Genomic DNA, 16,312 nt, shown 5'->3' with positions numbered 1-16,312 from the left:
TAGTTCGCCAGTAGTGGTGACTAATGGATTCTGCATTTTCACACACAAAAGGTAGGACTGGGTGCTTATATACGATTAAGTTGAACCACCTGAGATCACCATTTTGGGAGATTATTGGTAAAATGCCTCAACACGATTTGTGGAAAGGAAATAGATAAAAAGGAAAATATGGAGTTGGAATTAGAAAAATTTGTGTTTTGAGTCCCTACTTTGCCACTTATTAGCTATGTGAATCTGAGCAAGTAACAACCTCTCCGAGCCTGATTTTTCCTGAAAATGGAAAAAAATGACACCTACTGTTGGGGTTGTTATTAGACAGCATACATGTAAAGTCCTGAAAACAATACCTAGCAAAGAGGCGGTTACTGAACAGCGGGGTGTAGACATACATATGCCCCCCAATAACGCAAATAAGGTTAATGCTTATACGTATCTCGATAGTGAGATAAGGCTCCTGAATAATATCTTAATCTGTAACTTTGGGTTCCTCTTGATAGTTGTCATAGTGATTTGAATTTGTGCTGCAAGCGGGAAGTGGGATGCATATAACAGCTCGAAGGATAAAGCAGAGCTAAATAAAGTGCGTCAGGGACGAGGGGGCTAATTATGGGTCCTGAAAGGGGAGCCAGGGCGGGCTATTTTTATACCTTGCGCACAGACACCCTGTAGACACAGGGATCCAGGATGCCTGTGGCGGCGCTGGCACTCATTTTGCACATAAACGAGAACTTCTTCCTCCAGTGGACACAGTTTGCTTGCACCACCTCCCTGAGGGGGAGAAAAAGAGAACCGGTTAGTGACCTATTACCGATGGCACGATAAACGGGCGCACGCGCTCGCGCCCCAGTCTACGCGCAACACTGGTGTGTGAAGAGCCAGTATCCGGAAAACAGTGAAACTCCAAGCAAACGAATTCCTAGCAAGGGGACTAGAAAATCTTTGCAGGTTTCAATTCTCCACAGACACCGAGCAAAAGCGAATTTACTTATCAACTCAATCAATATGAATTGCAGCTTCACCATTCATTCAAAACACAATATGCATTTATTTCAGGTGTGTTGGAGATGTGCTAGGTGTTTAAAATGTGAAGGTGAGAGTGATGGTATTTCTAAACATGTAGGGCTTGCAGTTTACAGTTAGTGCAAGAGACAGAAATATAAACAGATACTTATTCCAAAGGGAACAGCTGCCACAGGTTCACTCCTTGTTGCAGCTGTAAGAGCAGCAGCAGGGCCAAGTACGGACGGCTTACTGCCCGTTATTTAATCTCAGAACCACCCCGGGAGATGACTGGCGTCCACTTTACAGATCAGGGAAATGGGGCACGAGGAGGGAGGTCAACTCAAGGTCACTTAAGGCAGGAAGCAGCAGAACTTGCAGTAAAAGCCTGAGCCGAAAACCATGCTCCACGTGGGCAAAGCTTCTAAGCAACTTCTGTTGCCTTGTAGTTAAATAGGAGGAAAGTCTCTTCATATGAAAGAGACACAAACCAATAGCGAAAAGCATCTTAGACAAAACAGAGTCTATGCTGGAAAAAGGATTCCCAGAGAGAGAGAGAAATGGCTATTTCATTTAGCGGAAGCGTGGAAATAATAAAGATCAGAGTAGACATGAATCAAACAGAGAACAGAAAAAAAAAATCAACAAAAATAAGAGCTGATTTTTTTTTTTTAGGGGGGAAAAATTACAAATCCACAAACCCGTAGCTAGACTAAGAAAAAAAAGAGAGGAGACAAAAGCACAGATGGAAGAGGAGACATTGCAGTGAATGCCTCGGAAATAAAAAGAATTCTAAGGGACTATTATGAACAATGATATGCCAACAAATTGGACAACCTAGAAGAAATCAATAAATTCCTAGAAACATACAACTCACCAAAACGGAATCTAAAATAGTCAAACTCACAGCAGCTGAGTGGTTGCCAGGGGTTGGGAAGTGTGGGAAATGGAGAGGACAGAAGTCCAAAAGCACAAAATTCAGCTACACGCCCTGGCCGGGCAGCTCCGCTGGCTACGCTAAGGCTGCAGGTTCAGCCCCTGGTCAGGGCCCATACAAGAAGCAGCCAGGGAGTGCCTCAGTAAGTGGAGCAGCAAATCGATGTTTCTCTCTCTCTCCCTTCTTTCTAAAATCAATAAACAAACAAAACAAACCCTAGTTATGCAAGAGCAGTAAGTTCCAGAGATCTCACGTACTGCGTGGTGACCTTAGTTAACAATACTGTATTGTATACTTGAAATTTGCTAAGAAAGTGGATCTTAAGTGTTCTAGAAAGAAAAGAAAAAAAAGGTAAACTATGTGCGGTAATGGATATGTTAATTAGCTTGAATTCAATGAATTTGCCAATTATGCCTCAATAGAGCTAAAAGCAAAACCAAATCATTGTATGGATAAAATGCATTGGACCTGTATAGCTGCACCCAACCAAGGCATAAATAAGCTCAGACCTATCTGCTGGGGGTGAAGACGCTACCTGGACACATGACTACTGCTCCTAAGCAGTCGGCTGGCATATATGCTGGGCTCTGGAAGAGGTTCTTCCACGAGAGGAAGAAAGTCTAATGAGCCAAGGGGTTAGGTTGGAATGAATGAGAGCCCAGCATAACGCTCTGGACAGGACATTGCCAGCCACAATCCACACGCAATGACATTTGCTGACTGAGTTGAATAAATGTGATGCAGGGGCCACAGATCAACAGTCCCGGCTACCAAGTCTTGCCTCTGTTACTTCGCAGCTGTTCCTGAATCAGCCCCCTTCCTGTGTCTGACCACGACCCTAATCAATAGATCTTCTCTGAAATACGGCAACAGCCTCCTAAACTGTCCTTGCTCAGATCTACCTTCCTCACTGCTACCCGAGAACTCCTAAAATACAAAGTTGAGGATGTCATTCGTCTGTTCAAGTCCTTCCCCGCTTCCCCATATCTTGGAGGGTCTGGTCCAAGCTCCTTCACACAGCATCTCCATGACGAGGCCCTGCCCACCCACCTTCAGCCTCACCTCTGGACCCTTCCGTGTCATAATTCGGTCATTCCCCATTTGCATCACATTACTTCTCATTTGTATACCATTGTTCTTAATGTTTTCTCTCCCTTTCAACTTCCCTCAGTCACCAGTTTAACCTGAACTTCAGTTTAGTCACTACCTCCTCTAAGAATCTTTCCCAACTCGGCCTTCAGGTGAAAGCCTGGCGTCCTGTAGGACCCACCGGGGCTGCCCTGGGTGTCTGCCACTCCCCATCCTAGGCCACTGTCGCCCAAGGAAGGGGCTGGCAAGAACTGGCTGAACTGGCTTCCTCCGCATGTCCCTACGTCTGCATCCCTCAGACGAGGTCCTCATTCCCTCTGCCCCGCCTTGCTTGTGACAGATTCTCCTATGATAACATACAGTATTCTTTCGAATGAACCAATACTGTAAATGGATTTTAAACATCTATAAGCTTAAAGAATCGTTGACGGTGGCCTTCACGAACAGGAAGTCAAGTTGAACTAGATATGTTAATTTAAATCATCTTTTAGATTTTGTAATATCAAAGCAATAGCCCTGGAGTATTAAACAATTTCTCTAAATAAATTTTTCTGTGCCTAAGGCAATGACTCAGAATTTTTTTGTGATAAAAATATCCTTAATGCACACACACACACAGCTGTTAGAAGGCTGTCTAAACTACACACGAGAACAAAAAAAAAGTGGCAGTTATTTCGTGACAATTTGTTATACTGATGGGTTACCATGGAAACAAACTCAGACTACTTGACAACTGAGACAAAAGTCACATTAGTAAGTGCTTTCCGTTACATGAGTCATCAACTTCCTATGAGCTTTATACGGTTGCTTAACCACTTTCAAGAAACAAAGCAACAGACTATGATTTGTGTTGACACTGAAAAGCCAAGTATTTCTAAGATAAAACGATAAAGATGCTGATTATGAAATACATAAGCAGAGGACACTTAAAAGAAGATAAATGTTGCTATGGCTATTATTTATGTTTCAAAAGAGTAAAAGAAAATCTAAAAGGTCTTTAAAAAATAAAAGCAATATAAAATAAAAATTATAGATCTATTTCTTGTGACTACTTAGTTACTGTATTAGCAAACTTACTTAATAGTCTAAGAATAACTTGCATATGTATACTCGAGGTACATATTTAAAATTATGCCATGTCTTGGTAAGTCAAAGTATTTTTAACTTTTTTAGAAATGGTGATATTTAAAAAAGAACAAAAACTGCTATGAGGAATGCAAGCTGTTTGCCAGACAGTATTATTGCCGGAGGTTAAGAGCTCATGTCCAGAGCCAGTATGTTAGGGTTCAAATCCTGCCTCTTCTACTTGGCAGCTGTCCTGCTGCACCCATTCCCTAACCTCTCTGAACTTCCCTTTCCTTCTCTGTGAAACAGGGATGGTAACAGTACCTACAGCTCGTGGGAATTTTGCAAAACCAAGTGAATGATTACACCTGGTGTCTGGACCAGTGCCTGGCTTATAGCGGATCTCCATAATAATGTTAGGAGTTGTTATTATCAAGGATCTAAGCAGTTCTGAGTCCACTTACATTTGTCCGCCGCAGAGAAACAATGGTTACGTTTACAAGTACAGAATTTCTTCAACATTAATTTATTTTATGAAGGACAAAGATTCCTGAGAAAATGAACCTTTGGGAACTGAGGCAAAAACAAACATTTTAAGACTCCAAGGATAAATCAGATCTACACAATTGTGGCTTTTAATTACAACACTAAGGGTAAATGAATCTCTCACCCCCAGGGTTACTTCTGGCTTGAGTAACTGGGTGGAGAGGACTGTCATTCAATGGAAAACATCTGAACACAAGAAGAGTTTCTCTCATTCGCACATTCTGCTGGTGGTGCTGGTCAGTGAGGGGCATATAACCCAGTTTTGGACATTTTCCGGTCGAGGAGCCTGAGAGTCCCTCGCATGGGTACACAGAGAGACCCAGGGCTCAAAGGCGAGGACAGGGCTGTAGACTTAGGGGCAAGTCCTCAGCATGGGGACTGTCAGGGAGGCCACGGGAATGGGCGAGGCCGTTCAGAGAGAGTGGGCAGCGTAGGGAGAGAGGCGGGCTGAGCCCGGGCCTCCAGGGGACACCGGCAAGGGCAGGGGAGGAAGGGGGCAGGTGAGGGCACGGCCGGTCACCAGGTCAACAGAGAGAGCAGTGGAGGAGCCACGTTATCATGAATACCAAGGCGAGGGAGGAGATTTTACAGGAGTCGCTCAACAGTATGGAACGTGGCAGAGAGGGCAGGCGAGATAAAGGCCGAAAAGTTTCAGGGAAAAGCTGGGGGCGGGAGGCAGGTCACCGTGGGAAGTGGGGCACACACCACTGATTGCAAATGTTTTAGTAATAAAGTGGGGACAGTGAGGCAGGCAGCCAGAGGGGGCCATTCGGGGGAGGGGAGGTTTCATGAGCATGGTTTAGGGCTGACGGGAAAGAACCAATCAAGATAAAAAGTCAAAGATCTGACAGGGTGTGAATGATGGCGCCAGAGGGGACCTGTCCCTGAGAATGCCAGAGGGGATGGCACCCAGACACAGGTAGGGGACTGGCCTTAGGAGAAGGGGCTCCTCTTGCATCAGGAGGAGGGCCAGCGAAAAGACAAGCTTCAATGCAGGCAAGTTTGTCAACAGACTGCTGTTTACTACCCAGAACTCGTCTTTTTTTTAACCTTCACCTGAGGATATATTTTCCATTGCTTTTCAGAGAGAGTGGAAGGGAGAGAGAGAAACATCAATGTGAGAGAGGCACATCGAGCGGTTGCCTCCAACACGCGCCCCGACCGGGGCCTGTGCCCTTGACGGGGAATTGAGCCTGTGACCCTTTGGTGTGCGGGCCAACGCTCTAACCACTGTGCCAAACTAGCCAGGGCTCAAAATGAGTATGTGTAACAAAAATATTCTATCATCCCAGAAAATTAATTTGTTGTGCTATAACTACACACATTCCACATGGCATCACCCCCCACTTTCTAGAAAGGAAAGGACAGATGAAGACACAAAGAAAAATGAAGTAATAGAAAAAAATCCTAATCTAAGAAAAGACCTCATACTAACAATTTAAGAATCCACATTACAGAATAGTCTAGGAAAGCTTAGCAAAAAGAAAACTACACAAAACTCCCCAGTTTCAATAAGGTAAAAATCCTCCAACAATATAGGAAATTAAAATCAGGTTATGTCCATAGGCATGAAAACATGTTCCCAGAACTCCTAAAAACAGAGGGACAAGGGACAACTGTACGGAACTCAGAGGCTGGTATGAGCTACGGATTCTATACCTCTTTTGAAAATATTTATTTTTAAACTAAAGGACGGTTTTGTCTTTTCTGAACAATCTAAAAGCATGTGTGAAAATAACAGCTGTGAACAGTTTCTATATCACATATTCAACCAACCAGTTCCCAGATCAAATTGTACGGCCTCTTTCTGTCTGTAGACTAAAGGCCACAGTCTTCAATGACCTTCCATGGCCTGACCTCCACCTCGCACATCTGATGCCCAATGATTCGCCTTTGCTGAGTCTTCAGGAACCTGACTTACCCGCTATTCCCACGCAGCTGCTATGCCCTGCACACCTGCCCGCTGCGGTTCTCTCCCTGCCGGATGCCCTCCCAGGTGCTGTCCATCCTTTACGTGCCATCCAACCTCATCTGCATGGTGTGATGGGAAGGGAACACATCTCAGACTCAGGAGACCTGGGCTCAGGCCTAATCTCAGCTCCGAATGATGCTGGACAAATTACTTTCCTCTCCCTAAGTTTCCTCTCTTATGAAATGTTTTGTAGTCAGCTAAGAATTGCTAAACATATGTTGCCCGAATCTACAAAGCGGTCTAAGGACCTACTTCAAAGGGTAGTCGGAAAATGAAACGATATATTTAAAGTACTGTGTAAACCATGGGGTGTTATGAGTCAGCTCTTCTCACCAAAGCTTTTTGTAGGATACATTTCCTGAGTCCCGGGGTATAGTAATTCCCTTGTTCCTATAAAATCCTGGGACATTTTCTAGGTACATCTGGAGCTGCCCTGTAAATGGAAGACACGGAGAGCAAGAGAAGTGGGACCTGAATGAGGTTTTGCTGTGTGTTCTGAAAGTACCCTCCTGCCTCGGTACTTGCACCAGTACAGTCCTTGGAAAGGAACCGACTCTATAGCATCAGAGGACGTTTCCTGGAACAGTGACATGAAGTCATGAATTCCAGGGAACACGGTCAGACGCCAAGACCTGTCTGGAGATAAAGATAACGAGAAGCGGACAGCAGAGGGCTCACATGCTTGAGACGGCGAGTGAGATGAGTGGGATGTGACAGAACAGCACCAGGAGAATCACCCGCTGTCCTGGGAAGGCGCAACTCGGGCTGTCTGGGTTACCCTTAAAATCATCATAATGCTACAAGGAGGAAAAATCCATGTAAACGAAGTGAATTAAAACCAAAGGTTCGGCACCACGGTCTAGTGAGCTCTGCTTGGAGGGGGGTCCGGGGAGCAGCCTGGAGAGATCTGTGCAGCGGTGGAAGCCTGAGATTATGGGGGGGGGGGGGGTGTAGTGGGGCTGGACGGAGCCTGCACATTGGGGTGTGTGCTGAGGGGCGCAGTCTGCGGGGGCAGCTGGGCTCACCTGGAGCAGTGAGCGTGAACTTCAGGTGTGTGCACCACGAAGGCCATCATTACGCGACATGTCTGATACCTTCCCCACGTGAAGGAAACCCCAGTGGGAGCAGAGTAGGCGAGTCAAAGAAACGGCAATACATATTTAAAATAGCCTCTCAATGATTTTGTATGCTGGTTTTATACGGGGTACCTTAGCCAAAAGAGCTCTCAGGTTCATTTTTACTACCAGCTGGTACTAACGTCCAGTTTCTGAGGTTAGGAAACGGCGAGTACTCATTCCGCAGTTATTAGCTACTGAGTTGCTGGTTGCTTCAGGAGCGTTTACACTTCATTAGTGTAACAAGAGAATTTACACTCTCACCTGTACATAATTACAAGTGCATATTATCTGTATTACTAACTTATTATTGAGTTTATTTTTCCTTTACCAGAAATGCATTGATAGAAATTAGAAAGGTAATTTATGGTTCTTATAAAAGGTTCTTTACTGGTTTGGTCCGCCAGCAAAATTCTGGAACCAATTACTTTCTTTTGCAAGGACTGTGAACAATCTTTTCCAACTCCCTTCCTGGGGCTGCTCTTTCTGAAACTATTTCTGCCCGGTACACAGAGGAAACAAGGATGGCCGGGGGACAGTCCAAGTAAGATGGTCATCTGAGCTTTGGAGAAGCCATCCTTAAGTGATGACCAAATGGGAAGACCTCCATGTCCAGGACGGTAGACAGAGGAGACACTTTTAAAAACACAACACCTTAGGAGATCCTGAGTTGGCCTCAAATGGGAACAACAGAAGATAAAACGTTAACAACTTCAACTTCACACCAGCACCAGAGAATTCCCAGAAACTGCTATTGAAATGTTGTTGCAGTCTACGAACAGGAAACATAAAACGTTGACTAGAAAGAAAATGCCACTCAAATGCTAGGCTACTGATGACTCACTAAAATGAAATGAAGCAAACGTGTAAGGTCCAAAATCAATTCTACGGGTAGTTCCTCATTTCACAATGATAAAATAAGTCGTGGGTGTGAGCTAGTCTCTAAGCCACAATGCTTGGAAATACCACTTGCTTAGGAAAAGCCTGAGAAGTTGTTCTGGAAACAGTAAACAGGGTCCAGGACAGAAAAATCTGTTTTTTCTTTAAGACAAAAGAAAGATAGGTTCTCAATCATGGCTGTGTTTTTAATATTTGTAGCCTATTTTATCTTACACTATTCCTTTGCCCCAATCTATAATCACATTCAAATCTTTATCCTAAAAATAAATGCATAAAATTGTCAGGCACCTGGGCACCCAGCAGAGACGACATTTCTCAGCCTTTCTTGGGGCTGGATGTGGCCTTGGGCTTGCCTTCTGGTCAGTGGGCTGTGAGCAAAAGGGACTTCCCCTTCCCCTTTCTGCCTTCCCAGGGGCTGGAATTCGGATGTGGGGTGAGCCAACTTAGTCCGTGTGGATGACAGTGATACCCTGGGCGTGAGAGAGCAACAGGATAAAAGAGTCAGGGCCCTGACCACTTGACAGCGCCCAGCCACCGCATCAGCTTGGGCTTTATAGGAGAGAGAAATAAACTTCTATCTCGTTTAAGCCACTTGTTATTTTTCTAATATATGTGTTACAGCACTGAGCATATATCCTAACCCAACAGGAGGTAACATCTCTATAAAGAGATTTTGTAAGAAGTAAATGAAATTAGGAATGTAAAATACACATAGATACAAGCTTATTTTTTTAGTATTTGAAGACCACCTCCTCTCTCGAGACTCGTCTCGGACCCTGTTATTGACGTAATTCAGGATTCCTCAGAATCCTAATGTACACCCCTGGATCTCTACCTGATAATATCCCTCAAAGGCCGACACCCCAAATTGAACGGGGGGGAAGTGTATACTGTCCTGTGTACACAGCTTACAAAGAATTATAAACTAGATTCTTCTAAGTTAACTTTCACTAACAATCTTACAAAGAATTAATAAGCTGTGCACACAGAATAGTATATACTTCCTCATATACTTAATTTGGGGATCTCTGTATATTTATCATCCTTAGTGATGCCACAATAGAGCTTTTCTCCCAATATCTGCATTTTCAATAAGTATTTATAAACTGCTTACTGTGCAAGGCTAGGTAATACAATAGCGAATCGTAGCTGACTGGTGTAAAATGGCATTCATAATATTCTTACAAGGTAGTTACCCAGGGATGAGACTGAATTTTGAGACTTTCTATCGGAACGTCCTACTCTGAAAAGTATGTGAGTAGGATGTTTCTTATCTTTCACATACAATAACCTCAGGGGAAACCTGAAGGGGCCAGGTCTTGTGGTGTCTAGTGGGGTTACCTATTGAAACCAGTTTTCTGAGACTGGCATTCAGAACAGCTATATATGTGTATCCACTATTTTATTAAAACACAGAAATGAGAAAACATATCCCGTAAGATCTGAGAGGCAGCAGAGTTCAGTGACTGAGAGTGGGCCCTGCAGCCGGACTGCCTCTTGGCTCGGTGCTTACTCGCTGCGTAACTTTCAGGGCCTCTTGCATTTCTGTTTCCTCGGGTATAAAACGAGGGTAGTAAAGGCAGTAGTAATAGTGATAATGGAATAATGGAACCTTCCTCCTAGGATTATTTTGAGGATATAAAGACTCTAAAGGTTCCTGGCACATGGGGGAAATGCTGGATAAACATTAGCTATTATTATTATAGCTATTATAATAATGTGAAGAGATGACCCCATTTCTGGTCAGGGTATAAAGAATTCTGTGCCATATGGTCAAACAGCATTTTCTAATACTGGTTATTTTTTATATTTGCTAGTTATTAGTGACCTTTACATCTTAAAAAGTTAACTTAATGTACTAAAGGCCAAGTTTGATAATATATATCAAAAACCTTAAAAACCTGCAAGCCCTTGGACTCAGTAATTCCATTTCTAGTGTTAATCCTAAATAAATAATAATGAATGTGCATAAAATTTGGCCCTAAGGCTGCCTGCCGTGGCGTGTTTGTGAAACAAACATGCAAGGACAGTATGATCCCATTTTGGTTTTTTAAAAAGTATGTGATAAGTGTGTATGTGTATGAATCAATAAAGATTCCTAGGTTATACACCAAAATATTAATAACAGTGATTATCTCTGGTTGGTTCATTTCTATGCAATTTTTGTTTTTAGTTTTGCTTTTCTATGTTCTAAGTTTTCTACATGAATCTATATTACTTTTGCAATGAGGAAAAAGGTTACTAAAAGGAAGTACACGATGTGCAGTGAACTAAAATCTTGAAAACATGAACACATGCTCTGGCCAAAGACAAGAAATCCCTTTGGCTTGTTTATAAAGTAAAAGATCCAATACACAGATGTGCTCATTAGCTTCCCGGACACTCCCTGAGTTCACATGTTTTTTTGCCACAAGCCCATGTGAAACCTAGAAAAGTATTTCGTTATGGGCACCAAAAAAGATGAACAAACATATGGCAAACTTGGAAATCCCCAAAAATACAGGAAAATTCTCCTATTATTCCTTTTATTACAGCAGACCAGAAATTAAACCTGTTCTAATGGTCTTAATAAACCTAAAGTGATTTAAACCCTTTTAAAAAGGAAGAGTGCTGTGAAAAGACTTAAATAATGTAACATTCTGCCTTTGAAAGTTCTTCAAAACTTTTTATTAGGCAATGATTTGGATTCAGTTTATTATAGTCGTACAATGTGTTTTCGGAATGTTTTATTAACTATGTTATGTAAAATCTGATCATTTTAGTAACACTTATTACAAATAAATACCTTTTAGTCTTTATATTTTTCCTAACCACTTCACTGGACACACCTTCCCAGGAGAAATTGGATCCTTCTGAAATTAACTTTCACTAATATTCTTTAAAAGGGCAAAACAGGAAAACTAATATAATATTGTATGCCAACTGCAATTGAAAAATAAAATAAAATTAAAATAAATAAGTAAATAAAAAATAAAAGGGCAAAATGGTGTAAGGAAGTTCTAGAGGAAAAGTTTAGTAAGCAGGTTTACTTCCAACCGACCAGAATCTAAGAAATACACAGTAAATATGTCTCACCTGGCTGTCAGCTCCATGTAATGTTAAATAACTTACTGCCTCATCGCCTCCCTCACGATATATTACAGTCTCCTTAACAAAGCAAAATTAAGTGAAGATGCTTCTCAACTTCTTTAAGCATGTTTAAAAATTTTTTTTATTTCAGAGGGAGGAAGGGAGAGGGAGAGAGAGAGAGAGAGAAACATCAATGATGAGAGAGTCATTGATCGGCTGCCTCCTGCACGCCCCCGACTGGGGATCGAGCCCGAAACCCGGGCATGTGCCCTGACGGGGAATCGAACCGTGACCTCCTGGTTCATAGGTTGACTCTTAACCACTGAGTCACACTGGCCGGGCACTTCTTGACTCCTGGATTCAGTTTAACCCAGATACTCACCTTCTTCCTTTCCAACTTGTGCAAATCACAAATCAAATATACCCCTTGCTTGTTAAAACCATCAGGAACCTCCCAACTCAGCAGAGCACACAATTTTCTCCTTTCTCTGGCATAAATCTGTTTGAGATTAGACAGACCTGTATTAGAATCTTGGCACCTGCCCGGCAGGTATGGCTCGATAGTGGAGCATCGACCTAGGATCCAGGAGATCAGGGTTCGATTCCGGGTCAGGGCACATGCGGGGGTTGCAGGCTCGATCCCCAGTCGGGGGTGTGTGTGCAGGAGGCAGCCGATCAATGACTCTCTCATCACTGATGTTTCCCTCTCTCTCTCTCTCTCTCTCCCTCTCCTTTCCTCTCTCTGAAATCAATAAAAACATATTTTAAAAAAGTGAATAAATAAATAACCTTTGCATTTCACCTACCAGAGGAGGGGACCTTGGGAAAAGTCAGTTATGCTTTTTGAGCTTATTCATCCACAAAATGGGAATCCCCAGATCACAGGCTTGCTGTGAATTCAACGTGACAACATATTTGAAGGGCCCAGCCTATAGATATTTGCTAAATTAATGATTACCTGCATCAGAACTGATCTGAAAGAAGAGAGCCAAATCAACAACCCCAGGGAGAAAGGAGGCGGTAGGGAGGTACCCCAACCACCAGGGGTCACCAGCGGCCCCAGAGACCTGGTCTAGGCCAGAAGTGTAGGTGGGACCCTGCAGCAAAACAGGGTAAGGTTCAGGGTAAGGCTGCCGCTTGCACCCACAGGATATTCAAGAACTGACTTGGCTTTTCAACGCCTTAACAGCGGATACAATATTTGCCAAGTTACCCTGTTCTCTTACCTGTGCTAAAAATGATTGCAGTTTAATTAGTTAGCTGAATAGCCACAGATTTGCCAGCCCAGTTTAATTTTAAAAAACGACACTCGGCTGACCATGTTTTAATGCTGAGAATCAACAGCGCTTCACACATCCTTGGCCAGCCAGACATCACGATTCCTGGCTTTCCTTAGGCTTCGACACTGGCACCGCAGCCAATCTTCTGGCCCCCATTCCACCACCTCTCGACATTTATGGAGGGCAGATGAAAGGAAAGCACAACATGTTCAGGGTAAGAACAGAGTCTCTGAACCGTCAAGCTGGGCAACAGAAGCATTAAGTGTTAACCTTTTCCCCTCGATTGCAGGAGCTTAAAAGTTCATTTTTTAAAATGCTGTACTGTACGCTTTCTACTTTCTTAAGGAACACTCAGCTTCGCGCAGGTCTGTCAACCTTCACGAATGGCCCAGACATGACTCCCGAGGGACTCCTGACTTTATTCTGAGCCCCTGGGGCTCCTTTCGAAATGCGGGCAGCGCCTGGGCTCCGGCGCCGGTTCCAGGTCCCCCACCCCGACAGCCTCGGGCGCCCGCGTCACGTGCGTAATGCAGGGGCCGCGAGCGCAGAACCGGAGACCAGGCTCCCCCGGAGGCACCGGCTGCGCCCCGTCCCCGCCCCCAGCCCCGGGACCCCCCGCCCCCAGCCCCGGGAGCCCCCGCCCCCAGCCCCGGGACCCCCTGCCCCCAGCCCGGCGCAACCTGCGCGCGGGGCGCCCGGGAACCGACCGGGGGGAGGGTCGGAGCTCCGGCGCCCGCGGCGACGCCTGTGAGCGTCCGCCGGGGCCGCCCAGTCGCGCTCCGCGTTTCGCAGACATGGAGCCGGCCTGAGGGAAACCAGAAGCGCCGTCTCCAGGGGCGAGCTGGGCGCGCGCGGGGAGGCAGCGCGCGGGGGCGCAGGGGGAGCCGGCGCGGGCTCTCCGCGCGCCTCGGCCGCCGGAGAGGGGCGCTCGCGGGGCAGGAGCGCGGCGGGCGGGGGTGCGGGGGCGCGGGCCGGGGTGCGGAGGCGCGGGCCCCGGCCCCGCCGTGCGGGCGCCTACCTGGGGGACTCGGCGCTGAAGCTGCCGCCGTCCAGCAGCCGCATCTTGCAGAAGAGGACGCCGTTGACGAAGGGCACGGAGGACAGCTCGTCGAGCTCGAAGTCCACCTTGAACTTGAACTTCTTCTTCTTCATCATCCTGAGGGCCAGGCGCCGGCGAGCGGGGGGCGGGGGCGGCCCCCAGGGGCGCGCGGGGCGCCACCGCCTCAGCTCGGCCGAGCCCCGGGCCCCGCCGGCCCCATGGCCGAGGCCGCGAGGCGCGCGCGGGGGCGCAGGGGGGCGCCGCGGGCCGGCGGGGAGCGGGGCCGGGGCCTCGCGCGGCTGTGCGGGCCCGGGCGCGGCGGCCACGATCGCGCTGCAGCTCGGCCGGCCGGTGGGCGCCGTGTCGGTGCGCAGCTCGCCGCCGCCGCCCGTCTGCGAGCCGAGCCCCGGGAGCGACTCTCCGAGAACCGCCTCCCGGCCCCGGGCGCCCCCAGCGGCGGCGGCCGGCAGCGCAGCGCAGCGCCCCCCGCCCCGCCCCCCACCGGCGGAAGCGGGGGCCGGGCGGGGAAACGGGGGGCGGGCGGCGCGCTGCGGGAAACGAGCCGCCGCGGCAGTTAGGGCGCCACGTCTCCCTGGGGGTCAAGAGAGGCCAGCGCGACCCAGAGGGAGCCTCGTTCGCCGCTTCCTCCCGGCCCCGCGGGCGGTGCTGCGCCGCCCGCCTCCCGCCCGGGCCTCCAGGCGCGCTTCCCTCTGGGGCTCCCGCCTGGGGTGACTAGGGGTCATCAGGGTCCTCACCCAGTGAGACCCTAAAACCAGGATCCCCCGTAGGCACCCCCCATTCACGAGCCTTCTAATATAATACGAGGGCGACGCAGGGAGAAGCAACAGCAGGGAAACGTGCTGGGGGCCTGGCACCTGCCCGGGCACTGGACTGCTGCGGGGGGCCTCTAGCTGAGGCTCTGGTCCCTGTCGCCCGGGACCCACGAGTGCAGAAGGGCTCAAAATAATAACAAAATGATAATAATAAAATAATAATAATAATAATAAAATAATAATAATAATAAAATAATAATAAAATAATAGCTTCCCTTGTCAGACTTGGCTGTGCACATAAACCTAAATCTGGTCTCCCTGGATGCCTAGCAGCTCCCTGCTGTCTGCAGGCAGGCCCGTGTGTTTCAATGTACACAGACTGCTGGGCTGGTTACACAATGTTGGTGTTTTCCAACGGAGTCATAATGGTCCTGTTAACGCAAAGGTTTCCTGGAAGTAATCTCTGAAAGGGTGCAATTGAAGAGGTTCTCTGCCCGGGTCCCTCATTTATTCATGCATTCATTCATTTAAAACATACATATTTTAATTCTCACCTGAGGATTATTGACTTTGAGAGAGAGAGAGAGAGAGAAAGGAAGGGATAGGCCGCCCCAAGCAGGTACCGAGCAGGGATGGAACCCATAGCCTAGGTATGGGCCGCGACGGGAAATCGAACACAACCTTTTTTGGCGTCAGGGAGGGCACTCCAGCCAACTGAGCCAACGGGGCTGGGCCACGTAAAAATATTTGTGAATAGCCTGAAATGTCGGTCACTGGCTAGCCCCAATGCAACAAAACAGAACAGAACAGAAGCCTGCCCTCAAGAATTTTACAATCTAGTGAGGGAGCCTTATGTGCATCAGTCACTAGAAAATGAAACCGAGACTCAAGGTGTGTTCTTCAGAGAGAAGAAGCAGTCTGTCTAGAGCTCAGAAGAGGAAGCAATTCATTGAAGTGAACCGCTGTTCCGAATTTCAAAGAGCCACCGGGATTTCGCACAGAGGGGGAGGGTGTTCCCCGCCGGAGAAATAGAAGGAGAGACCCAGGAACAGAGTTTAGGATTGGGGGCTGGGGGTTTGGTAGTGGGTAAGGCTGGTTGCCCAGCAGGACCAGGGGGAAAGGCAGTGGGAGACTTAAGGGGAACACTGAGGGTTGTAACGTGGACAGCTTAGGTGGATGTTAATTCCACTGAATGAGCTTTGGAAGCTGGAGGGGGGCAGGTTGGGGATGGAGGAGATGATGAGCGTTTGTATGATCTGAGAGACACGCAGGAGAGAAGGGCAGCCTTAGGTCAGGCGAGAGGTTAAGACTGAAAACGTGCAGTTGGGGATTAGAGCGTTCGGCCCTGAAGGCCGAAGCCCCAGAGGTGGGCAACAGTGGGCGACTCCGAGCAGAACAACGTTGAAGGGGTAGACAGAGGAAGAGGAGCTTGTGAAGGTGCCTGAGAACGGTCAGAGAGAGAGATCAAGACAGACGGCCTGGAAGCCAAGGAAGGGTTTTAATCATTAATGTTCATAGTTACGAAGGC

The 16,312-nt window shown here is 47.0% G+C and overlaps 1 protein-coding gene across 1 annotated transcript in view; it reads right to left on the bottom strand.

Annotated features, from left to right (window-relative positions):
• The window catches only part of EEIG2 (EEIG family member 2), a 33,757-nt gene extending 19,525 nt beyond the window's left edge, over window positions 1-14,232 (bottom strand). The window contains exons 1-2 of the mRNA XM_081121140.1: window positions 13,991-14,232; window positions 648-768 (exon numbers count right to left, since the gene is read on the bottom strand). Coding sequence (XP_080977266.1) covers window positions 648-768; window positions 13,991-14,127 — 258 coding nt within the window. The 5' untranslated portion in view covers window positions 14,128-14,232. The remainder of the gene's footprint in view (window positions 1-647; window positions 769-13,990) is intronic.
• Between the last annotated feature and the right edge of the window lie 2,080 nt (window positions 14,233-16,312).

This window comes from Miniopterus schreibersii (genome assembly GCF_964146895.1).
Source record: "Miniopterus schreibersii genome assembly, chromosome: 19".
NCBI classification, from domain to species: Eukaryota; Metazoa; Chordata; class Mammalia; order Chiroptera; family Miniopteridae; genus Miniopterus; species Miniopterus schreibersii.
This window is presented reverse-complemented; position numbering and strand designations above follow the sequence as displayed.